This window comes from Bufo bufo, chromosome 2, assembly GCF_905171765.1.
Source record: "Bufo bufo chromosome 2, aBufBuf1.1, whole genome shotgun sequence".
NCBI classification, from domain to species: domain Eukaryota; kingdom Metazoa; phylum Chordata; class Amphibia; order Anura; family Bufonidae; genus Bufo; species Bufo bufo.
Genome location: NC_053390.1, coordinates 15274150 through 15302007, shown reverse-complemented (window position 1 = coordinate 15302007; position 27858 = coordinate 15274150). Strand labels below are relative to the sequence as shown.

General features: G+C 43.7%; 1 protein-coding gene across 1 annotated transcript; it reads left to right on the top strand.

Annotated features, from left to right (window-relative positions):
- On the top strand, positions 1–27858 carry LOC120990627 (oocyte zinc finger protein XlCOF6.1-like; the record flags this gene model as incomplete). The annotated part of the gene is made up of 4 exons (XM_040419546.1): positions 1–56; positions 175–320; positions 15902–15952; positions 26828–27858. Coding segments are annotated over exons 1-4 (1284 nt in total), but the record flags the coding sequence as incomplete, so codon positions are not given.

Sequence of the window (27858 nt, the reverse complement as noted above, 5' to 3'; positions counted from 1 at the left end):
ATGGCTCTGGTGATGCTAAGCTCTAAAACTGAAGAATGTGCATTGGATCAGATAAGGTCACGCTTGGTCTTAAGCGGCTCTCGCTCTCATCTGCACTTGACGGGATGCTCTTTTGACACTGAGAACCTGTTCTTCATGACCACTCACTTTTCTTTTTGTTTCTTTTGTCTGTAGGTCCATGTCTTCTTCTCCTGCGATCGTCCCCTTCACTCCTGCGTCAGTAGAAGGTTCCCCTGCCACCTTTGCAGGAGCAGATTTTCCAGGAGCACTCTTCACAGGATCCACCATTTTCTCCTTCATCAGCACTCTGGATGTTCCAGGTACGCTTGTAGTCTCAGGTTTCTCTTGTTCTTTCATAGCGGGTGCAGCTCCAGCATTTTTAGGGGCCTCCGGTTCTTTTGTAGGTCCCTTGCCTACGGCAACATCCGCTTTGGACAGTCTTTAAAGGCATGACCTTCCATCCTGCATAGGTTACATATAATTACATTCTGACAGTCAGCGCTTTTATGCCCTGCTTGTTGGCACTTCCCGCAAAATCCTGCCTCCTCTTTACAGTTGGCCAAATTAATGACACTTTCGACAAAATTCCGGCATCCCTGGATAATAAAGGTACCCTCTGTCTCTTCCAATTGTGAAGCTTAATGGGGGGAGATTTAATCCTCCAATTCCTCCAGGGTCCTCCCTGAAGGTGACAAAAATTGTATACTTTCCGGTCCATAAGTCCGCTTTATTCATAAGCTTCCGGACAGATTTCAAAGTTAAAGGGGTTGTCTGGGTTCAGAGCTGAACCCGGACAAACCTCTATTTTCACCCAGGCAGCCCCCTATACTCTCCTTTGCGCTGTACTAAATCGCATCCGCCCGCAGTGTGTTTGGTGACGTCACCGGCTCTGATGGGCGTGCTTCAGCGCTGCCCTAGCCGTTTTTCTGGCTAGAGTAGTGCTAAAGCCCACCCATCAGTGCCGTTGACGTCACCGGGCTCCCTGAGCAGCTGGAAGAAGAGGCTTCAGCGCTCCTGCAAGGGACCCGGTACGTCACCCAGTCTAATAAAACTTCACTACCGGCGAAGAATTTCCTATAAGAAAACGGGCTTCAGAAACATGTGGAAAAGGTAGGACATGGATGCATGTTATATGTATGTCTGTATGTCTGTCTTGTAATAATGGAACAAAGTCCTAATTAAAAATTCTGTATCACATAAGGAAACAAAGAGATTGTACATGTGTACAATTAGTGGAATTTCCCCCGTCGAGTAGAGTAAAACAAAATTAAGTCCATGTAGAATAGGATCAGCGTGATGGATTTTCAGCTGCTCGTACAAGTTGTCACAGTCGTTGTCAATCGTTGAGGGCAAGAATGCTTCCCTTCTTCACGTTCAAAGTCTTTAGTAGAAGGTCGTTCACAAAATAAACAGCTTGCTTTTCTTCTCTTCTTCTTTCGAGATTTCAATCTGCACAGAATTTCGGTCTAATGGCCGCACAGTCACCAGATCTCGGGTTTATAGACGTCTTTTGAGTTTTTTATCTCATGACTTGTATTTCTTGATGGCACCATTTTGGGGCACATGTAATCGGTTTAGGTTTTATTAATTTTATTTGAGGGAACACATAAAGCCCCGCTATTCCTCCAATGTTCCTTGTGGTTTGTTTTGCCGTTTATTGCGCAGTAAAAACAACGTGTGACCGTTATTCAATAGGACGGCACGAATGATGTGACACCAGAGATGGAGATTATTTATGATGTTTTGCTCAATACAAATATATTTTATGAACAAAAAAAGTTTTTTTTTTTTTTTTTTTCCTTACAAGACACAACTATTTCCTGTTCCCGTCGATGTGTCGGTACCAGGCTCTTATTGTTTTACTGAGTTGTCATTTTTAATGGTTCCATTTTGGGGAACTTATAATTTACTGACTAATTAAAAAAATTTGGGGGGTGGAGAATGGAAAAAATTGTGAATCAAACTTTTTGTTTTTTTACACACTGCTCTGTTCTATATGAATACGTTCTCTTTATTCTAGGGGTCGTTATAAATGTGTCTGAACCAAATATATAGAACAATTCTAACAACGTTATTTTTCATTGTATACGGTTTTTTTTCTTTTAGTTTTTTTGTGCGGAGGGGGAAGAATCCCACATGTCCTTCTTCCTAGGAGACTTGAAGCTGTGATCCTTTTATCACTTGTATAATGCTCTGCAGTTCATAGTTTTCCATAGCATTACTGGCGGTAGTACACTGACCGGCGATCTATTAGGCTGTACCGCTGGGGTCTCCTATTACACAGCAGGTCTGGGGTCTTTGTGAGGCCTCTGGGCGCCATTGTACCTGATTACATTTTGGGGTGCCTATGGCCAGATAGATGGAGACCCAGCCTCGTCTTAACCACTTAGATGTTGCTACACATATGATAGACATTTCCATTATGAGTCCAGTGTATTCATCAGATATGGCCCCCCATATCTGATGAATACAGGGAGAAGGCTGTCAATCAGCGGCAGGTGGGCAGTAAGAGCCTAATCTCTGGACTCCTAGCACTCACACTGCACTGCCACAATCAATGACTTCTCCAGAACTACTGCAGAGTCACAGATATGTGATAGACCAGAGACATCAGCCGTCACCGCTCAGAGAGGGGGCATAAGGGGGGGGAAAGGTTCCCTCCATAGACCCTTATAGGAGACCCCCAGAAGACATGTTCGCGGAGAGCTGTATAGTGGGCACTAGATTATAGACATCAGCCTGTCACCGCTCAGAGAGCGGGCATAAGGGGGGAAAGGTTCCCTCCATAGACCCTTATAGGAGACCCCCAGAAGACATGTTCCCGGAGAGCTGTATAGTGGGCACTACATTATAGACATCGGCCGGTCACCGCTCAGAGAGGGGGCATAAGGGGGGAAAGGTTCTCCCCATAGACCCTTATAGGAGACCCCCAGAAGACATGTTCCCGGAGAGCTGTATAGTGGGCACTAGGTTATAGACATCAGCCTGTCACCGCTCAGAGAGGGGGCATAAGGGGGGAAAGGTTCCCTCCATAGACCCTTATAGGAGACCCCCAGAAGACATGTTCCCGGAGAGCTGTATAGTGGGCACTAGATTATAGACATCAGCCGATCACCGCTCAGAGAGGGGGCATAAGGGGGGAAAGGTTCCCTCATAGACCCTTATAGGAGACCCCCAGAAGACATGTTCCCGGAGAGCTGTATAGTGGGCACTAGATTATAGACATCAGCCGTCACCGCTCAGAGAGGGGGCATAAGGGGGGAAAGGTTCCCTCATAGACCCTTATAGGAGACCCCCAGAAGACATGTTCCCGGAGAGCTGTATAGTGGGCACTAGATTATAGACATCAGCCGGTCACCGCTCAGAGAGGGGGCATAAGGGGGGGAAGGTTCCCTCCATAGACCCTTATAGGAGACCCCCAGAAGACATGTCCCCGGAGAGCTGTATAGTGGGCACTAGATTATAGACATCAGCCGGTCACCGCTCAGAGAGGGGGCATAAGGGGGGGAAGGTTCCCTCCATAGACCCTTATAGGAGACCCCCAGAAGACATGTTCCCGGAGAGCTGTATAGTGGGCACTAGATTATAGACATCAGCCGTCACCGCTCAGAGAGGGGGCATAAGGGGGGAAAGGTTCTCTCCATAGACCCTTATAGGAGACCCCCAGAAGACATGTTCCCGGAGAGCTGTATAGTGGGCACTAGATTATAGACATCAGCAGTCACCGCTCAGAGAGGGGGCATAAGGGGGGAAAAGGTTCCCTCCATAGACCCTTATAGGAGACCCCCAGAAGACATATTCCCGGAGAGCTGTATAGTGGGATCTAGGTTATAGACATCAGCCGGTCACCGCTCAGAGAGGGGGCATAAGGGGGGAAAGGTTCCCTCCATAGACCCTTATAGGAGACCCCCAGAAGACATATTCCCGGAGAGCTGTATAGTGGGATCTAGGTTATAGACATCTGACTGCTGATATCACAGCCTAAGCTTTTTCTATAGGAAAATCCTGAAGACAACATGTCCCCTGTGACTTGTGTGCAGAGTTGTCAGATGTCTCCTCAGTTCTTGCCCCCCAGCCTCATATATGAAATAAAGAAGTAAGAGGAGTTTTCTTCTCTGCTGTTATTATTGGGGGATTTATTCAGTAATTTATTTGATTTAAAGACATCACCAAAATATCAGGATTTTTTTGTAGTACAGTCCTAATCAAAAGTTTAAGACCACTTGAAAAATGGCAAAAAAATCATATTTAGCATGGCTGGATCTTAACAAGGTTCCAAGTAGAGCTTCAACATGCTGCACTAAGAAATGGGAGTGAGACAAAACATTTTTTGAGCATTCAATTAATTGAAAATAACGATTAAACTGAAACAGGCTGTTTTTCAGCTGATCCAAAGTTTAGGACCACATGCCTTTAAAAGGCCAAATCTGTGCAAAGATGTGGATTCATTGTCATTTTCTGTCAGGTAGTCACACGTTGTGATGGCAAAGGCAAAAAAACTCTCCCTTTTTGAACGTGGCCGGGTTGTTGAACTACATAAGCAGGGTCTCTCACAGCGCGCCATCGCTGCTGAGGTGGGACGCAGTAAGACAGTCATTTGGAATTTCTTAAATGATCCTGAGGGTTATGGAACAAAAAAAGTCAAGTGGAAGACCCAAAAATTTTTTATCAGCACTGAGCCGGAGGATCCAATTGGCTGTCCGTCAAGACACTGGACGATCCTCGACCCAAATTAAGGCCCTTACTGGTGCTGACTGCAGCCCCATAACCATCAGACGGCATCTGAGACTAAAGGGCTTCAAAAACAAAAAACGTCTTCAAAGGCCTCGTCTCCTTGAACGCCACAGAACTGCTCGTTTGGACTTTGCAAGAGACCACCAAACATGGGACATGCAAAGGTGGAAGAAAGGTTTATTCTCTGATGAGAAAAAATTTAACCTTGTATGGTCCTGATGGTTCCCAACGTTACTGGCATGACAAGCAGATCCCACCTGAGATGTTTTCTACGCGCCACAGTGGAGGGGGCGCCATAATGGTCTGGGGTGCTTTTTCCTTCAGTGGAACAATGGAGCTTCAGGAAGTGCAGGGGCATCAAACGGCCGCTGGCTATGTCCAGATGTTGCAGAGACCATTCCTCATGACTGAGGGCCCTCGTCTGTGTGGTAACGAGTGGGTTTTTCAACAGGACAACGCTACAGTACACAATGCCCGCAGGACAAGGGACTTCTTCCAGGAGAATAACATCACTCTTTTGGCCCATCCTGCGTGTTCCCCTGATCTAAATCCAATTGAGAACCTTTGGGGATGGATGGCAAGGGAAGTTTACAAAAATGGACAACAGTTCCAGACAGTAGATGGCCTTCGTGCGGCTGTCTTCACCACTTGGAGAAATGTTCCCACTCACCTCATGGAAACGCTTGCATCAAGCATGCCGAAACAATAACGGCGGAGCTACTCATTACTGAGCTCATGTTTGGAGGTTGGATTTCTGTTTTGGGGGGGTTTAGGTTTTTTTTGGAGGTGTGGTCCTAAACTTTTGATCAGCTGAAAAACAGCCTGTTTCAGTTTAATCGTTGTTTTCATTAAATTGAATGCTCATTCTTCTTGTTGCATGTTGAAGCTCTACTTGGAACCTTGTTAAGATCCAGCCATGCTAAATAGGATTATTTGCCATTTTCAAGTGGTCTTAAACTTTTGATCAGGACTGTATCTGCTGACGAGCCCAAAATGATGCTTAACCCTAGCACAGCAGCCGGTGATCAGATTCTCCTCCTGCCCTGAAGGCACCAAGGACATAATCGGAAGTCACTTTCCCCATTCATGATTCCATACCTGTGGAGACATGTCCTGGAATGTCCTCCTCCACCTCACTCTTACACGGGGGATCGCCCATCATCCTCTCCTCTTCATCCTCCACTTTAATATCAGTCATATCTTCCCCCTGATTTGTCATCTGTAATAATTCAGTACAATACAGCAGACAGGTGGGAAATCTAACAGATCCACAGAAGAGACCCCCACAATATATGACCCCTCTATGACTGCAGGACCCCCTATATAGATGTCTATAGGGCTCAGCTCCATCTACCTGAGGGTTCTCTGGGACCTTCTCCTCTGGACAGTCCTGGGAATACAGAGGACGGGGACATCTCTCTGGTGGATTTCTCCTCCTGGATCCATCTGTGGAGACACAAGCACACAGTGACTGAATACATGGCCTCCTGTAGATCTGTCTATAGATCAGACTCTTCTCTCAGCTTCTTCACTTCTAGGTTTAGTGATCGGAGGAAATAACACTGGAGGGTTTCCTGATATCTCCCTCTGACAGAAGCTCCGACGTCAGGCTCTATACAGTCATACAGGGGCGGACATTGCCCAGAAGCTCCATGTATAATCTACAATGTATACGCTGCACATGAGGGCTCTTACCTTGTGATATAAGAGGCTGGTGCTCCTCCATTACATGTCACTGCACACACGTGTACACACTGCACATGACGGCTCTTACCTTGTGATATAAGAGGCTGGTGATCCTCCATTACATGTCACTGCACACACGTGTATACACTGCACATGACGGCTCTTATCTTGTGATGTAAGCGGCTGGAGCTCCTCCATTACATGTCACTGCACACACGTGTATACACTGCACATGACGGCTCTTACCGTGTGATATAAGAGGCTGGTGCTCCTCCATTACATGTCACTGCACACACGTGTATACACTGCACATGACGGCTCTTACCTTGTGATATAAGAGGCTGGAGCTCCTCCATTACATGTCACTGCACACACGTGTACACACTGCACATGACGGCTCTTACCTTGTGATATAAGAGGCTGGTGCTCCTCCATTACATGTCACTGCACACACGTGTATACACTGCACATGACGGGTCTTACCCTGTTATATAAGATGCTGGTGCTCCTCCATTACATGTCACTGCACATGACGGGCCCTACCTTGTGATATAAGAGACTGGTGCTCCTTCATTACATGTCACTGCACACACTGCATATGACGGGTCTTACCTTGTGATATAAGAGGCTGGTGCTCCTCCATTACATGTCACTGCACACACGTGTATACACTGCACATGACGGCTCTTACCTTGTGATATAAGAGGCTGGTGCTCCTCCATTACATGTCACTGCACACACGTGTATACACTGCACATGACGGCTCTTACCTTGTGATATAAGAGGCTGGTGCTCCTCCATTATATGTCACTGCACACACGTGTATACACTGCACATGACAGGACTTACCTTGTGATACAAGAGGCTGGTGCTCCTCCATTATATGTCACTGCACACACGTGTATACACTGCACATGACGGCTCTTACCTTGTGATATAAGAGGCTGGTGTTCCTCCATTACATGTCACTGCACACACGTGTATACACTGCACATGACAGCTTTTACCTTGTGATATAAGAGGCTGGTGCTCCTCCATTACATGTCACTGCACACACGTGTATACACTACACATGACAAGTCTTACCTTGTGATATAAGAGGCTGGTGCTCCTCCATTATATGTCACTGCACACACGTGTATACACTGCACATGACGGCTCTTACCTTCTGATATAAGAGGCTGGTGCTTCTCCATTACATGTCACTGCACACACGTGTATACACTGCACATGACGGCTCTTACCTTGTGATATAAGAGGCTGGTGCTCCTTCATTACATGTCACTGCACACACGTGTATACATTGCACATGACGTTTATTACCTTGTGATAGAAGAGGCTAGTGCTGTTCCATTACATATCACTTCCAACACGTGTATACACTGCACATGACGGATCTTTCCTTGTGATATAAGAGGCTGGTGCTCCTCCATTACATGTCACTGTACACACGTGTATACACTGCACATGACGGCTCTTACCTTGTGATATAAGAGGCTGGTGCTCCTCTATTATATGTCACTGCACACACGTGTATACACTGCACATGACGGCTCTTACCTTGTGATATAAGAAGCTGGTGCTCCTCCATTACATGTCACTGCACGCACGTGTATACACTGCACATGACGGCTCTTACCTTGTGATATAAGAGGCTGGTGCTCCTCCATTACATGTCACTGCACACACGTGTATACACTGCATATGACGGGTCTTACCTTGTGATATAAGAGGCTGGTGCTCCTCCATTACATGTCACTGCACACACGTGTATACACTGCACATGACGGCTCTTACCTTGTGATATAAGAGGCTGGTGCTCCTCCATTACATGTCACTGCACACACGTGTATACACTGCACATGACGGCTCTTACCTTGTGATATAAGAGGCTGGTGCTCCTCCATTACATGTCACTGCAGACACGTGTATACACCGCACATGACGGCTCTTACCTTGTGATATAAGAGGCTGGTGCTCCTCCATTACATGTCACTGCACACACGTGTATACACTGCACATGACGGCTCTTACCCTGTGATATAAGAGGCTGGTGCTCCTTCATTACATGTCACTGCACACACGTGTATACACTGCACATGACGGCTCTTACCTTGTGATATAAGAGGCTGGTGCTCCTCCATTACATGTCACTGCACACACGTGTACACACTGCACATGACGGCTCTTACCTTGTGATATAAGAGGTTGGTGCTCCTCCATTACATGTCACTGCACACACGTGTATACATTGCACATGACGTTTCTTACCTTGTGATAGAAGAGGCTGATGTTCCTCCATTACATGTCACTGCACACACGTGTATACACTGCACATGACGGCTCTTACCTTGTGATATAAGAGGCTGGTGCTCCTCTATTATATGTCACTGCACACACGTGTATACACTGCACATGACAGCTCTTACCTTGTGATATAAGAAGCTGGTGCTCCTCCATTACATGTCACTGCACGCACGTGTATACACTGCACATGACGGCTCTTACCTTGTGATATAAGAGGCTGGTGCTCCTCCATTACATGTCACTGCACACACGTGTATACACTGCACATGACGGCTCTTACCTTGTGATATAAGAGGCTGGTGCTCCTCCATTACATGTCACTGCACACACGTGTATACACTGCACATGACGGCTCTTACCTTTTGATATAAGACGCTGGTGCTCCTCCATTACATGTCACTGCACACACGTGTATACACTGCACATGACGGGTCTTACCCTGTGATATAAGATGCTGGTGCTCTTCCATTACATGTCACTGCACACACGTGTATACACTGCACATGACGGGTCTTACCCTGTGATATAATAGACTGGTGCTCCTCCATTACATGTCACTGCACACACGTGTATACACTGCACATGACGGGTCTTACCTTGTGATATAAGAGGCTGGTGCTCCTCCATTACATGTCACTGCACACACGTGTATACACTGCACATGACGGGTCTTACCTTGTGATATAAAAGGCTGGTGCTCCTCCATTACATGTCACTACACACACGTGTATACACTGCACATGACGGGTCTCACCTTGTGATATAAGAGGCTGGTGCTCCTCCATTACATGTCACTGCACACACGTGTATACACTGCACATGACGGCTCTTACCTTGTGATATAGGAGGCTGGTGCTCCTCCATTACATGTCACTGCACACACGTGTATACACTGCACATGACGTGTCTTACCTTGTGATAGAAGAGGCTAGTGCTGTTCCATTACATGTCACTGCCAACACGTGTATACACTGCACATGACAGCTCTTTCCTTGTGATATAAGAGGCTGGTGCTCCTCCATTACATGTCACTGCACACACGTGTATACACTGCACATGATGGGTCTTACCCTGTGATATAAGAGGCTGGTGCTCCTCCATTACATGTCACTGCACACACGTGTATACACTGCACATGACGGCTCTTACCTTGTGATATAAGAGGCTGGTGCTCCTCCATTACATGTCACTGCACACACGTGTATACACTGCACATGACGGGTCTTACCTTGTGATATAAGAGGCTGGTGCTCCTCCATTACATGTCACTGCACACACGTGTATACACTGCACATGACGGCTCTTACCTTGTGATATAAGAGGCTGGTGCTCCTCCATTACATGTCACTGCACACACGTGTATACACTGCACATAACGGGTCTTACCTTCTGATATAAGAGGCTGGAGCTCCTCCATTACATGTCACTGCACACACGTGTATACACTGCACATGACGGGTCTTACCCTGTTATATAAGAGGCTGGTGCTCCTCCATTACATGTCACTGCACACATGTGTATACACTGCACATGACGGGCCCTACCTTGTGATATAAGAGACTGGTGCTCCTTCATTACATGTCACTGCCAACTCGTGTATACACTGCACATGACGGCTCTTTCCTTGTGATATAAGAGGCTGGTGCTCCTCCATTACATGTCACTGCACACACGTGTATACACTGCACATGACGGGTCTAACCCTGTGATATAAGAGGCTGGTGCTCCTCTATTATATGTCACTGCACACACGTGTATACACTGCACATGACGGCTCTTAACTTGTGATATTAGAGGCTGGTGCTCCTCCATTACATGTCACTGCACACACGTGTATACACTGCACATGACGGCTCTTACCTTGTGATATAAGAGGCTGGTGCTCCTCCATCATGGCCTCCTTGTACAGGTCCTTGTGTCCTTCTATATACTCCCACTCCTCCATGGAGAAATAGACAGTGACGTCCTGACACCTTATAGGAACCTGACAACACAATGACACCGTCATCACCCAGACCCCTCCAGTGCTGTTACTGGAGAATTTCCCAGCATTCCCAGCAGTGTCACCTCTCCAGTCAGCAGCTCCATCATCTTGTGGGTGAGTTCTAGGATCTTCTGCTCATGTATCAGGGGGTGAGGGGGAGGCTCTGTGATGGGGGGAGGGGTCCTGCTCCGCCCTCCTGACTCCTGGAGATGGATGATGGGAGTCACACAGTCCCCCGATGTCTTCTTTACTATTGTGTACTCCTGTGGATGGAGAGAGACACTTAGGGAATAAACCCTTCAGGGGCCATGTGCTCTCCTCCGGCCCTCTCCTCCTGGTACAACGTGCCTACTTACCTCCTCATGGCTCCTACATCATGACTATTGGTAACTGGTCACATGACACATCACTCACCATACTGGGGGCAGATCTTCAGGTTCTCCATCACTTGGAAGGTCTGGAGGCCGTTCTCCAGGACCCTGGACTCTTCCTATCACTTCCTATAATGGATTCTCCTTCCCGATGTCTGACTTGTTACAGAGTAAAAAAAATACAATGCAACAGCACTCTGCAAACCACATAAAGTACAAAAAAGTTAAGTATTCTACAGGGAGTGCAGAATTATTAGGCAAATGAGTATTTTGACCACATCATCCTCTTTATGCATGTTGTCTTACTCCAAGCTGTATAGGCTCGAAAGCCTACTACCAATTAAGCATATTAGGTGATGTGCATCTCTGTAATGAGAAGGGGTGTGGTCTAATGACATCAACACCCTATATTAGGTGTGCATAATTATTTGGCAACTTCCTTTCCTTTGGCAAAATGGGTCAAAAGAAGGACTTGACAGGCTCAGAAAAGTCAAAAATAGTGAGATATCTTGCAGAGGGATGCAGCACTCTTAAAATTGCAAAGCTTCTGAAGCGTGATCATCGAACAATCAGGCGTTTCATTCAAAATAGTCAACAGGGTTGCAAGAAGCGTGTGGAAAAACCAAGGCGCAAAATAACTGCCCATGAACTGAGAAAAGTCAAGCATGCAGCTGCCAAGATGCCACTTGCCACCAGTTTGGCCATATTTCAGAGCTGCAACATCACTGGAGTGCCCAAAAGCACAAGGTGTGCAATACTCAGAGACATGGCCAAGGTAAGAAAGGCTGAAAGACGACCACCACTGAACAAGACACACAAGCTGAAACGTCAAGACTGGGCCAAGAAATATCTAAAGACTGATTTTTCTAAGGTTTTATGGACTGATGAAATGAGAGTGAGTCTTGATGGGCCAGATGGATGGGCCCGTGGCTGGATTGGTAAAGGGCAGAGAGCTCCAGTCCGACTCAGACGCCAGCAAGGTGGAGGTGGAGTACTGGTTTGGGCTGGTATCATCAAAGATGAGCTTGTGGGGCCTTTTCGGGTTGAGGATGGAGTCAAGCTCAACTCCCAGTCCTACTGCCAGTTTCTGGAAGACACCTTCTTCAAGCAGTGGTACAGGAAGAAGTCTGCATCCTTCAAGAAAAACATGATTTTCATGCAGGACAATGCTCCATCACACGCGTCCAAGTACTCCACAGTGTGGCTGGCAAGAAAGGGTATAAAAGAAGAAAATCTAATGACATGGCCTCCTTGTTCACCTGATCTGAACCCCATTGAGAACCTGTGGTCCATCATCAAATGTGAGATTTACAAGGAGGGAAAACAGTACACCTCTCTGAACAGTGTCTGGGAGGCTGTGGTTGCTGCTGCACGCAATGTTGATGGTGAACAGATCAAAACACTGACAGAATCCATGGATGGCAGGCTTTTGAGTGTCCTTGCAAAGAAAGGTGGCTATATTGGTCACTGATTTGTTTTTGTTTTGTTTTTGAATGTCAGAAATGTATATTTGTGAATGTTGAGATGTTATATTGGTTTCACTGGTAAAAATAAATAATTGAAATGGGTATATATTTGTTTTTTGTTAAGTTGCCTAATAATTATGCACAGTAATAGTCACCTGCACACACAGATATCCCCCTAAAATAACTAAAACTAAAAACAAACTAAAAACTACTTCCAAAAATATTCAGCTTTGATATTAATGAGTTTTTTGGGTTCATTGAGAACATGGTTGTTGTTCAATAATAAAATTAATCCTCAAAAATACAACTTGCCTAATAATTCTGCACTCCCTGTAATGCTATGCTTATTTTGTAAATTAGAGATGCTTGACAAATACATTTTGTACAAAATTATTTGGACCCGACTGCCACACAACAAGGCGATCTCTGTAAGACGGGAACCTAACACTAAATTAAACCTGTTTTGTGCCATGACGGCTACCATAAAATTTAGGGAGTGTAGGTTCCACATGCATGCTGGGCATCCTTTGATTTTTGTCATTTTTGGTGCCAAAATTGCCTCCACCGAATCCAGGGAATGCAGGTACCAACATGTATGCCGAGCACACTCCACACCTCTTCCGGTGCCAGATGGCTACCAACGAATGCAAAGAGAGTCCACCCTATACCTCTAGTGTTAGGTTCCCGTCTTACAGAGATCATCTTGACGTGCGGCAGAAGGGCCCAAATAATTTTGTACAAAATGTATTTGCCAAGCATCGCTAATTTACAAAATAAGCATAGCATTAGAATACTTAACTTTTTTGCACTTTATGTGGTTTGCAGAGTGCTGTTGCATTGTATTTTTTACTTTGTGTTTTCAGTTGTAGCAAAGTGCACCTGCACATTGGGATGTGCTGACTGACCCCCATATTTTTCTTTGCTGACTTGTTCAGAGGAGAGAAATCTAGAACAGTTTACCTCTCCGCTCAGCAGGGAGATGATCTCCAAGGTGAGGTCTAATATTCTTCTGCTGATCTCCTTCCTGTCCATCCTTGGTGGTCATTCAGGAGAAGAGGAGAGAACTGGAGGAGCTGGAGGCTTCTAGGACTTCTAGGACCTGGGGTGATGTCATCATCATGTGATCTTTTTTAAAGTTCAACCCCGCCCCCAGCACTGATCACATGACAGTGACATCACCCCAGGTCCTTCACCACCTCTTCTCCACTGCTGAGCCCCGCCCCCTGCACTGATCACATGACGGTGACATCACCCAGGTCCTTCAGCTCTGGCAGTGCAGCAGATACTGGGCAGGTCCTGGTCGGTAGTCAGGGCTCTTGTTCTCTCTGGTATCAGCCATTCCTCCAGCCTGCAGGTAAGATGAGCTGTGAGGAGACAGTGTGGTGGAGAGCTCAGACATGTCACCTCTGGAGATTCTCCTCCATTACACACAAGGAATCCTTCTCAGCTCCTCAGCTTAGTATGATGGGGGAGGAGTAGTGGGGATAGTGGGGGTTGTCATCATTCGCTGGCCCCTGACTGTCCTGGTGAGGGGCCCCTGCCTCCAGGAGGAGAATGAATGGAGCGGGGCCCGGCCTGAGCTCAGCTCTCTCCAGTCTCTTCTCTAGGAGTTCTGGACACAGCTGAGCACAGCCCAGAGGTGGGACCTGCATCTATCAGACATTTATCTCCTGTGGAGCCACCAGAGATCTCCATGTTGGGGCCCCTGGAATCCATGTGGTGGGGGCTCTGAGAAGCGGGGCCCCTCCAGGCTCAGGCAGTGCGGTTCTGGAGGTGACATCTGGTCTTGTCCCCTGGATGATTTCCTCTCCTCTTCTCATAAAGGCGCCTGCAGTACTAGAAGCCTCCAGCTCCTCCAGTTCTCTCCTCTTCTCCTGAATGACCACCAAGGATGGACATGAAGGAGATCAGCAGAAGAATATTAGACCTCACCTTGGAGATCATCTCCCTGCTGAGCGGAGAGGTAAACTTTTCTAGATTTCTCTCCTCCTTATTGTATTCTGTAACAAGTCAGACATCGGGAAAGAGAATCCATCATAGGAAGTGATAGGAAGAGTCCAGGGTCCTGGAGAACGGCCTCCAGACCTTCCAAGTGATGGAGAACCTGAAGATCAGCCCCCAGTATGGTGAGTGATGTGTCATGTGACCAGTGACCAATAGTCATGTTGTAGGAGCCATGAGGAGGTAAGTAGGCACGTTGTACCCGGAGGAGAGCACATGGCCCCTGAAGGGTTTATTCCCTAAGTGTCTCTCTCCATCCACAGGAGTACACAATAGAGAAGAAGACATCGGGGGACTGTGTGACTCCCATCATCCATCTCCAGGAGTCAGGAGGGCGGAGCAGGACCCCTCCCCCCATCACAGAGCCTCCCCCTCACCCCCTGATACATGAGCAGAAGATCCTAGAACTCACCCAGAAGATGATGGAGCTGCTGACTGGAGAGGTGACACTGCTGGGAATGCTGGGAAATTCTCCAGTAACAGCACTGGAGGGGTCTGGGTGATGACGGTGTCATTGTGTTGTCAGGTTCCTATAAGGTCTCAGGATGTCACTGTCTATTTCTCCATGGAGGAGTGGGAGTATATAGAAGGACACAAGGACCTGTACAAGGAGGCCATGATGGAGGAGCACCAGCCTCTTATATCACAGGGTAAGAGCCGTCATGTGCAGTGTATACACGTGTGCAGTGACATGTAATGGAGGAGCACCAGCCTCTTATATCACAAGGTAAGAGCCGTCATGTGCAGTGTGTACACGTGTGTGCAGTGACATGTAATGGAGGAGCACCAGCCTCTTATATCACAAGGTAAGAGCCGTCATGTGCAGCGTATACATTGTAGATTATACATGGAGCTTCTGGGCAATGTCCGCCCCTGTGTGACTGTATAGAGCATGATGTCGGAGCTTCTGTCAGAAGGAGATATCAGGAAACCCTCCAGTGTTATCTCCTCCGATCACTAAACCTAGAAGTGAAGGATCTGAGAGAAGAGTCTGATCTATAGACAGATCTACAGGAGGCCATGTATTCAGTCACTGTGTGCTTGTGTCTCCACAGATGGATCCAGGAGGAGAAATCCACCAGAGAGATGTCCCCGTCCTCTGTATTCCCAGGACTGTCCAGAGGAGAAGGTCCCAGAGAACCCTCAGGTAGATGGAGCTGAGCCCTGTACACATCTATATAGGGGGTCCTGCAGTCATAGAGGGGTCATAGATTGTGGGGGTCTCTTCTGTGGATCTGTTAGATTTTCCACCTGTCTGCTGTATTGTACTGAATTGTTACAGATGACAAATCAGGGGGAATTTCTGACTGATATTAAAGTGGAGGATGAAGAGGAGAGGATGATGGGCGATCCCCCGTGTAGGAGTGAGGTGGAGGAGGACATTCCAGGAGATGTGACCACAGGTATGGAATCATGAATGGGGAAAGTGACTTCAGATTATGTCCTTGGTGCCTTCAGGGCAGGAGGAGAATCTGATCACCGGCTGCTGTGCTAGGGTTAAGCATCATTTTGGGCTCGTCAGCAGATACAGTCCTGATCAAAAGTTTAAGACCACTTGAAAATGGCAAATAATCCTATTTAGCATGGCTGGATCTTAACAAGGTTCCAAGTAGAGCTTCAACATGCAACAAGAAGAATGAGCATTCAATTTAATGAAAACAACGATTAAACTGAAACAGGCTGTTTTTCAGCTGATCAAAAGTTTAGGACCACACCTCCAAAAAAAAACCCCCGTCAAAACAGAAATCCAACTTCCAAACCTGAGCTCAGTAATGAGTAGCTCTGCCGTTATTGTTTCGGCATGCTTGATGCAAGTGTTTCCATGAGATGAGTGGGAACATTTCTCCAAGTAGTGAAGACGGCCGCACGAAGGCCATCTACTGTCTGGAACTGTTGTCCATTTTTGTAAACTTCCCTTGCCATCCATCCCCAAAGGTTCTCAATTGGATTTAGATCAGGGGAACACGCAGGATGGGCCAAAAGAGTGATGTTATTCTCCTGGAAGAAGTCCCTTGTCCTGCAGGCATTGTGTACTGTAGCGTTGTCCTGTTGAAAAACCCACTCGTTACCACACAGACGAGGGCCCTCAGTCATGAGGAATGCTCTCTGCAACATCTGGACATAGCCAGCGGCCGTTTGATGCCCCTGCACTTCCTGAAGCTCCATTGTTCCACTGAAGGAAAAAGCACCCCAGACCATTATGGCGCCCCCTCCACTGTGGCGCGTAGAGAACATCTCAGGTGGGATCTGCTTGTCATGCCAGTAACGTTGGAAAGTATCAGGACCATCAAGGTAAAAAAAAATCTCATCAGAGACTAAAACTTTCTTCCACCTTTGAATGTCCCATGTTTGGTGCTCTCTTGCAAAGTCCAAACGAGCAGTTCTGTGGCGTTCAAGGAGACGAGGTCTTTGAAGACGTTTTTTGTTTTTGAAGCCCTTTAGTCTCAGATGCCGTCTGATGGTTATGGGGCTGAAGTCAGCACCAGTAAGGGCCTTAATTTGGGTCGAGGATCGTCCAGTGTCTTGACGGACAGCCAATTGGATCCTCCGGCTCAGTGCTGATTACATTTTTTGGGTCTTCCACTTGACTTTTTCTGTTCCATAACCCTCAGGATCATTTAAGAAATTCCAAATGACTGTCTTACTGCGTCCCACCTCAGCAGCGATGGCGGCTGTGAGAGACCCTGCTTATGTAGTTCAACAACCCGGCCACGTTCAATAAGGGAGAGTTTTTTTTGCCTTTGCCATCACAACGTGTGACTACCTGACAGAGAATGACAATGAATCCACATCTTTGCACAGATTTGGCCTTTTAAAGGCATGTGGTCCTAAAATTTGGATCAGCTGAAAAACAGCCTGTTTCAGTTTAATCGTTATTTTCAATTAATTTAATGCTCAAAAAATGTTTTGTCACACTCCCATTTCTTCTTGTTGCATGTTGAAGCTCTACTTGGAACCTTGTTAAGATCCAACAATGTACAATATGATTTTTTGCCATTTTTCAAGAGGTCTTAAACTTTTCATCAGGACTGTATTACAATAAAATCCAGATATTTTGGTGATGTCTTTAAATCAAATAAATTACTGAAGAAATCCCCCAATAATAACAGCAGAGAAGAAAACTCATCTTACTTATTTATTTCATAAATGAGGCTGGGGGCAAGAACTGAGGAGACATCTGACTACACACAAGGTCTCCTGACAACTCTGCACACAAGTCACAGGGGGACATTTTGTCTTCAGGATTTTCCTCTAGAACAACCTTAGGCTGTGATATCAGCAGTCAGATGTCTATAACCTAGATCCCACTATACAGCTCTCCGGGAACATGTCTTCTGGGGGTCTTCAACGGCACTGATGGGCGGGCTTTAGCACTACTCTAGCCAGAAAAACGGCTAGGGCAGCTCTAAAGCACGCCCATCGGAGCCGGTGATGTCACCGAACACACTGCCGGGCGGATGCGATTTAGCACAGCGCAAAGGAGAGTATAGGGGGCTGCCTGGGTGAAAATAGAGGTTTGTCCGGGTTCAGCTCTAAACCCAGACAACCCCTTTAACTTTGAAATCTGGCCGGAAGCTTATGAATAAAGCAAACAATTGGAAGAGACATTTATTATCCAGGGATGCCGGAATTTTGTCGAAAGTGTCATAAATTTGGCCAACTGTAAAGAGGAGGCAGGATTTTGCGGGAAGTGCCAACAAGCAGGGCATAAAAGCGCCGACTGTCAGAATGTAATTATATGTAACCTATGCAGGATGGAAGGTCATTCATTTAAAGACTGTCCAAAGCGGGGTAGAGCTCGGTCCTATGCGGATGTTGCCGTAGGCAAGGGACCTACAAAAGAACCGGAGGCCCCTAAAAAGGCTGGAGCTGCACCCGCTATGAAAGAACCAGAGAAACCTGAGACTACGAGCGTACCTGGAACATCCAGAGTGCTGATGAAGGAGAAAATGGTGGATCCTGTGAAGAGTGCTCCTGGAAAATCTGCTCCTGCAAAGGTGGCAGGGGAACCTGCTACTGACGCAGGAGTGGAGGGGACGATCGCAGGAGAAGAAGACATGGACCTACAGACAAAAGAAACAAAAAGAAAAGTGAGTGGTCATGAAGAACAGGTTCTCAGTGTCAAAAGAGCATCCCGTCAAGTGCAGATGAGAGCGAGAGCGGCTTAAGACCAAGCGTGACCTTATCTGATCCAATGCACATTCTTCAGTTTTAGAGCTCTGCATCACCAGAGCCATTAGTTCAATTTATGTCAAGTAGTTCATCTGATGAAATGACCTGATGCACAATGCTTTTCTACTGGACAATGTCTGATACGCTATAAATCTCCTCCCTTAACGTAAGGAGTATTAAGGGAGCACCTAAGAGAGCTGCTGTTTTGGCTTATCTGGAGACAGTCAACTGCGACATCATCTTTTTACAAGAATGTGGAATAGAATACTCCCCAAACTACGCAGACCTAAGGGAAAGTTGGACACAGGGCCCTTCATTGTGCTCTGGAGACAACAATAACAGAGCTGATGGAGTTAGAATACTATTCAAAGGAAATAGTTGCCAAATCATTGTATACATTCAATTGATTCCAGAAAGAGCTTTATTAGTAAATATCTACTTTAATGGCAGAGAAATCACTTTACTAAATGTATATGCTTCACCTGAACTTCATGAAATAGCTGAGATGCTAGAGGACATACAACCTTTCTTAGCTGGTCAATCACCAGTGGTGATCAAGTAAGAAGAAGGGACAAAACAGTGAAGCAACTTATGTTGCTTTTGGACTTTAATTTAATTGACATTTGGAGTAATGTAAAGGACAAAGTCCTGAAGCCTGTGACGATGTCCCTGGAGGGTAATATCTTCTCTGATCATAAGTTGCTTCTAGCGCAAATTCAAGTAACTGAAGGTGGAAAAGGCAAAGACGTATGGAGGCTAAATGTGGATCTATTGAATAATGAAGATGTAAAAAAAAGTATTTGTTTAAAACTACAAGAAATGGACTTGTTATAAAGAAAAGTTCACGTCTATATTGCTATGGTGGGAATATGTAAAAACTAAAACTAAAGAATTCTTCCTCAAAATTGGAATTCAAAAAGTAAAAGAGAAATAACTGTGGTTCAAAAATCTTAATACCAAACTACAGATTTGCCTGAAGTTGAGAAATGGAGGCATCGATGTCTCAGACCTGATAGAGAAAACAAATGGAGAAATTAAAAAGGCAATTTACCAGAAAGGCAAAAAAATTATATTTATTACCAAAGTGAAGCAGCTTGAAGCTGATGAAAAATGTACAAGATTATTTTTCAAAAAAAACTACTGGGCAAAAAACAATAATATAAAATATCGGTGGTGAAACAAAGAAAGAAAGAAGAAATGCTTAAAAAAATCAAACAATTTTATCAAGAGCTGTTTAACCCCTTTAGGACACAGCCTTATTTCACCTTAAAGGGAACCTGTCACCAGTTTTATGGTGTCCCAACTAAGGGCAACATAAATAAGTGACTGATTCTCTTAGCACAATGCTGGGTCACTTTCTTTAATTGACCCAGTCAATCTGCCAACATCTTGTATTGAAAAGCTCCAGCTCATAATGATGAGTCCTGAATATTCATGAGCTCCTGACTCTCCTCGCCTACCTGCTGCTGATTGACAGTTATTTTCCATATGAATCAGCAGCAGGTGGGCAGGGGAGTGGCTATAGCTCTGAATTAAAAAAAACGCTGGACTCTATGACATCACGCTGGACTCAAATCAGCTTATTAGCATGCGGCATGTGGCATCTTTGTGTGCATATTATAAGGTAACCATCTGTCACACCAGTAAGTGAATACATCTAAGGTACTTTTTAGTAGTTAATGATTGTATATAATTACTTAGATTATAATCAAATATCCACAGGACAGGTTCCCTTTAAGGACCAGGCCAGGACCTGATAGAGAAAACAAATGGAGAAATTAAAAAGGCAATTTACCAGAAAGGCAAAAAAATTATATTTATTACCAAAGTGAAGCAGCTTGAAGCTGATGAAAAATGTACAAGATTATTTTTCAAAAAAAACTACTGGGCAAAAAACAATAATATAAAATATCGGTGGTGAAACAAAGAAAGAAAGAAGAAATGCTTAAAAAAATCAAACAATTTTATCAAGAGCTGTTTAACCCCTTTAGGACACAGCCTTATTTCACCTTAAAGGGAACCTGTCACCAGTTTTATGGTGTCCCAACTAAGGGCAACATAAATAAGTGACTGATTCTCTTAGCACAATGCTGGGTCACTTTCTTTAATTGACCCGGTCAATCTGCCAACATCTTGTATTGAAAAGCTCCAGCTCATAATGATGAGTCCTGAATATTCATGAGCTCCTGACTCTCCTCGCCTACCTGCTGCTGATTGACAGTTATTTTCCATATGAATCAGCAGCAGGTGGGCAGGGGAGTGGCTATAGCTCTGAATTAAAAAAAACGCTGGACTCTATGACATCACGCTGGACTCAAATCAGCTCATTAGCATGCAGCATCTTTGTGTGCATATTATAAGGTAACCATCTGTCACACCAGTAAGTGAATACATCTAAGGTACTTTTTAGTAGTTAATGATTGTATATAATTACTTAGATTATAATCAAATATCCACAGGACAGGTTCCCTTTAAGGACCAGGCCATTTTTTGCAAATCTGACCAGTGTCACTTTAAGTGGAGATAACTTTAAAACGCTTTGACTTATCCAGGCCATTCTGAGACTGTTTCTTTCATCACATATTGTACTTCATGACACTGGTAAAATGAAGTAAAAAAAAGTAATTTTTATTTATAAAAAAATACCAAATTTACCAAAAATTAGTAAAAAATTGCAAATTTACAAGTTTCAATTTCTCTACGTCTATAATACATAGTAATACCTACAAAAATAGTTATAGTTTACAGAAACACCCTAAATGTGGTCGTAAACTACTGTACGGGCACACGGCAGGGCGCAGAAGGAAAGGAATGCCATACGGTTTTTGGAAGGAGGATTTTGCTGGACTGTTTTTTTTTTTTACACCATGTCCCATTTTAAGCCCCTCTAATGCAACCCTAGAGTAGAAACTCCATAAAAGCGACCCCATTTTAGAAACTACGGGATAGGGTGGAAGTTTTGTTGGTACTAGTTTAGGGTACATATGATTTTTGGTTGCTCTAGATTACACTTTTTGTGAGGCAAGGTAACAAGAAATAGCTGTTTTGGCACCGTTTTTATTTTTTGTTATTTACAACATTTATCTGACAGGTTAGATCATGTGGTATTTTTATAGACCAGGTTGTCACGGACGCAGCGATACCTAATATGTATAATTTATTATTTATTTATGTGAGTTTTACACAATGATTTCTTTTTTTTAAACAAATAAAATTATGTTTTAGTGTTTCCATAGTCTGAGAGCCATAATTACCTTGGGTAGGGTATGATTTTTGCGGGATGAGATGATGGTTTTATTGGCACTATTTTGGGGTGCGTGTGACTTTTTGATCGCTTGCCATTACACTTTTTGTGATGTAAGGTGACAATTTTTTTTTATTTTGCACAGTTTTTATTTTAATTTTTTTACGGTGTTCATCTGAGGGGTTAGTTCATGTGATATTTTTGTAGAGCCGGTCGATACGGATGCGGCGATACCTAATATGTATACTTTTTGTTTTATTTATGTAAGTTTTACAGAATAATATCATTTTTGAAACAAAAAAAAAAGATGTTTTAGTGTCTCCATATTCTGAGCCATAGTTTTTTTTATTTTTTGGGCGATTGTCTCAGGTAGGGGCTCATTTTTGGCAGAATGAGGTGACGGTTAGATTTGTACTATTTTGGTGGGCAAACGCCTTTTTGATCGCTTGCTGTTGTACTTTTTGTGATGTAAGGTGACAAAAAAATGGTTTATTTAGCACAGTTTTTATTTTTTATGGTGTTCATCTGAGGGGTTAGGTCATGTGATATGTTTATAGAGCCAGTCAATACGGACACGGCGATACCTAATATGTATACTTTTTTTCCCCCCCTATTTTTTGCCAATTTTTTTTAACTTTATTTGGGGAAAATTAAGTTTTTGTTTATTTTTGCTTGAAACTTTTAATTTTTTGGGTGGAAAACTTAATTTTTTCAACTTTTTTTCTTCACTTTATTTTTTGTCCCACTTTGGGACTTCAACTTTTGGGGGTCTAATCCCTTTACAATGCATTCCAATATATCTGTATTGGAATGCATTGGCTATATGAGTAATACAGTGAGTCTTACTCATACAGCTTCCGGCCTGTGGGATCCAGGGGGCTAGATCTCACAGCCTCGTCACCAGAAGGCAACGCGATGCCTTCCTTAGGCATCGCGCTGCCTTCCATGCCATCGGGTCCCCCCTACAGCCGCATGGGGACCCGATGACACTGCCGCCAGCCGCCGCAAACCGCAGGTAAAAGCCGCAAACCGCAAGTCTGCGGTTTGGGGGGGTCACGGGATTCCCCCGCGCATTTAGCCAAGGTGCCTGGTCAATGATTTGAGCAGGTACCGGGTTCCAATCACCGCCCACCGGGCGGCGGTGATCGGAAATACACATGACGTACTGGTATGTCATGTGTCCTGAAGAGGTTAAGGGTACTTTCATACTTGCGTTAGAGGATTTCGGCAGGCAGTTCCATCGCCGAAACTGCCTGCCGGATCCGTCAATACCTATGCAAACGGATGGCATTTGTCAGACGGATCCGGATGCGGATCAATCTGACAAATGCATTGAAATGCCAGATCCGTCTCTCTGGTGTCATCTGGAAAAACGGATCCGGTATTTATCTTTTTCACATTTTTAAAGGTCTTAGCATGCGCAGACCGCAAAAACAGATCCGTTTTGCCGGAACATTTGGGGCAGTATCCGGCATTAATGCATTTCAATGGAAAATAATGCCGGATCCAGTATTCCTGCAAATGTTCCTGAATTTAGGACGGAGAAAATGCCGCAGCATGATGCAGTATTATCTCCGTCCTGAAAAGGTAAAATGACTGAACTGAAGGCATCCTGATGCATACTGAATGGATTGCTCTCCATTCAGAATGCATAAGGATAAAACTGATCAGTTTTTTTTCCGGTATTGAGCCCCTAGGACGGAACTCAATGCCGGAAAAGAATAACGCTAGTGTGAAAGTGCCCTTAAACTCTTTAGAAAACAAGCTGGAGAAAGAGGAGCAAGAAATGCTCTGCAAGGACATCTCGCTAGAAGAATTGCATACTGTCTTTAAAGGTTTCGCAAAAAAGAAAACTCCAAGGTCTGATTGACTTACAGTAGAATTTTACTTAACATTCTAGAGTGTATTGAAATGAGACCTGATGGCTATCTTCAAGGAACCTTTAAATACAGAAGTGTTGCCAGAATCTTGGAGGAAAGGTATTGTGACATTACTATACAAAAAAGGCAATAAATCGCAATTAGAAAATTGGAGACCAATCACACTCCTAAATACCGATTACAAAGTTATGGCCAAGTTGCTTGTGAACCGGATTAAAAAAGTAATTGGCAAAGTAATACATAAAGACCAAGTATGTGCAGTCCCAGGTAGAGGAGTATGGGAAAATCTCAACATAATAGGAGTCTGTATCTGGTATCAGAATGAGAGAAAACAAGATCTAGCCATACTATCCTTGGACTTTCTCAAAGCAGAGTGTCACATGAGTTTCTGTATTTGGTGCTGAAGCAAATGAACTTTCCAGATGTTGTAATAAAACAGATATCATTGCTCTACAGAGAATCCTTCAGCCAAATTCTTATTAATGGCTTTCTGTCTGGGAAAAGTCACTTTGTTTTCCGGAGTCAAGCGAGGTTGCCCCTTGTCACCCATTCTGTTTATTTGTGTTTTGGAGCCACTACTATTGCTACTATGAAAAGACAAGGTAATCAAGGGTATCTCTATACCTGGTGGTAATGGACTTACTGTTAAAACAGGGGCCTACATGGATGATGTTACAATCTTATGTACAACAATACCTGCATTGAGAAGAGCCGTACATATTATGGAATTCTTTTGCCAAGCTTCTGCCTTTCATCTTAATAGAACGAAGTGTGATTGCTTTTCCATAGGAGATTGGAGAGAAGCAAATATCCCGGATATAAAAATACAAAAAGAGCAGATAAAAATACTTTTTGATGACAATAGCAACAGTCAAAAGAGTTGGGAGGAAGTCAAAGCAAAAGTCCAAAAGAAAGTGGAGTTTTGGAAACTGCACAAATTAACAATAAAAGGGAAAAATGTGATCATTAAAGCCCTAATAATCCCAATTCTACTGTACTTGAATGTAGTCTTCCCTCCAAATGATCAGTGTCTGAAATATCTTCAGAGAGTAATCTTTCAGTTTATTTGGAGCTCAAAAATGGAGAAAGTGAAGAGACAATGTATAAACAAAAAAATTTAAGAGGCAAAGGGATACCTAATATTAAGAAACTTCTGTACCTGCAATTCTTTTCCCTGTGCTTCAGGATGATTAATAGAACCGAGAATACCTGGTCTTTTTCCCTAAAGTATGCAGCAGGACATTTGTTCCAGAAACGCCAATGGATACAATTTCCTTTAACAATACTAGTGTTGCTTGTCCCACCAAGGCAATATGTATTAATTGTGAAGATCATTCGACAGTACTCCCTAGAGAAATGTGAAAGAGACTGTTTGTTTGGATAATGCTAAAAAAAAATACATCTGAATAATAAGGAACAAGTCTGTCCAGTCTCAAATTATACAGAAGCCAAATCTTTGGAATGTTGGAAGCTGTGTAATTGCGCTTACCTCTCGAACTGTTTAAAAGACTTAGCCTGGATGGTAATGCAGGATTGTCTACTGACGAGAGACTTTCAGCACAGGAGAGGACTGGTGTCAATGGCAAAGTGTCCAAGAAGTGACTGTGATATGGATGAAACCTCTCTCCGCGTAATGTGGAATTGTAAGTATGCACAGGACTTATGGAGGAGGATGGGTGTCTTGCTGAAGCATACTTGTGATATTGGCTTCTTGAATCGCGAACTAGTAATGTATGGACTTTGTACTGTGCCACAGACAGGTAAGAAGCAGGTATTATGGACTATGGTGAACTGCTTGAAAAATGCATTATGGAAAGTTCGTAATATTTTGTTGTTCAGGAGAGACTTCATTGATGAAAAAGAATGCATCAAACTTGCTTTAAGTGAGATTTATGTTTTTTATTTACGTGACAGAAAACGTTTAGGTGTTACAGCTGCTACATCGTGGAATATTAACATGTGGAATGTGCTTCTTGAGTAACTTTAGATAAAATTGTTTGATTGTAAGTTTTTTAGTTTTATAATAAAAATATAAAGCTGGTTTTGTATGTTTCATAGTGCACAAGGCTGCCATTGTCAGGTATGCTGACTGTACCTGTCTCATGGATAGTTGGCTTGCACATACCCAGCTTTTGGCTTATAGCTTTTGTGTGACTGTTTTATGTTATAGATAATGAAGTTGAGTGCGCAATACATACATATTACATTGCCGATTTTTGCAATCCCGAATTTGTGAATTTATTGCGAATATTCAGCTAACAATTTGCGAAATATCGCGAATTGGAATATTGCCTATGCCTTTCATCACTACTGAGAAGTGCGCTTCACCTCATGATCTTAATAAATATAGGATTGTGTGGTCAGGACCAGATTGTCCATAATATTATAGAGGTTCTCTGTGGAGCAAATTACTGCAGACTAAACAGATATGAAGTATTTAAAACCTTGTGGGACCTATGGAGAAAGCACACCCCAAAAACCGCTCCAACATACTGTAGCTAGAAGGGATGATGAAGATAGAAGAGCAGTCTTAGTTTGGGGAAATCTCAGATACTCCCTCTGACTCTCAATCTTGGACTGTTGTCGGAATTAGATGAGATATAAAACTCTCCCTACAGGCTCTGACCATATCTGATACTTGAAAGGTTTATTACTTTCATTTAGTTTTATTTTTGTTTCTTTTCTTATATGTTTCTATGAGGCAGTTTACATATGTAATATAAAAATAATCAGGTGATAATAGAAGATTTTATATCTTTATTACTTATTACTGCTGTAACAAATGTGCAGCTGCTACATATTTGTTGGATGTAAAACTTTAATTAAAAAAAGAATATATAATAGAGACTCTCTCACTAAATTTCTCAATACAGATGACATGTAGTATTAAGGAGATTTCTTAGACATGATAAGGCTGGTGTACTTACTTACTTTGAAATTCTGTGTCAGATGTGATCTTAAATTAAGTTTTATCTTAACAGAAAATCCCAGCAAGAATTCTGAGGAAAAATGTTTGTTATCACTAAAGGATGAAGATATCCTGCAGCAGTCTTCAGGAGAAAACATCATTACCCTTAATGTACATCCAGGACTTCACAGTGCAGATATATCCTATAATCCTCGTAATCATGAGGGACCTTCTCCTGACCAATCAAAGATTGTTACCACAGGTACAGGTCAGAAAAGGGGTGAAAGGTCTCACTGTGGTAAAGAGTTCACAGAAAGATCAGGTCTTTTTACACACAGAGGAATTCATACAGGTGAGAAGCCATATTCATGTTCAGAATGTGGGAAGTGTTTTCCGAATAAATCAAAACTTGTTACACATGTGAGAATTCACACAGGAGAGAAGCCGTATTCATGTTCAGAATGTGGTAAATGTTTTACAGTGAAATCAAATCTTGTTACACATCAGAAAATTCATACAGGAGATAAGCCATATTCATGTTCAGAATGTGGGGAATGTTTTAAATATAAATCATATCTTTCTACACACAAGAGAATTCATATAAGAGAGAAACCATATTCATGTTCAGAATGCGGGAAGTGTTTTCCAAATAAATCAAAACTTGTTACACATGTGAGAATTCACACAGGAGAGAAACCATATTCATGTTCAGAATGTGATAAATGTTTTACAGGGAAATCAAATCTTGTTACACATCAAAAAATTCACACAGGAGAGAAGCCATATTCATGTTCAGAATGTGGTAAATGTTTTACAGGACAATCAAATCTTGTTACACATTACAAAATTCACACAGGAGAGAAGCCATATTCATGTTCAGAATGTGGAAAATGTTTTACACTAAAATTACATCTTGTTAGACATAAGAGAACTCACACAGGGGAGAAGCCATATTCATGTTTAGAATGTGGTAAATGTTTTGCAGGGAAATCAAATCTTGTTACACATCAGAAAATTCACACAGGGGAGAAGCCATATTCATGTTCAGAATGTGGGAAATGTTTTACACTAAAATTACATCTTGTTAAACATAAGAGAATTCAC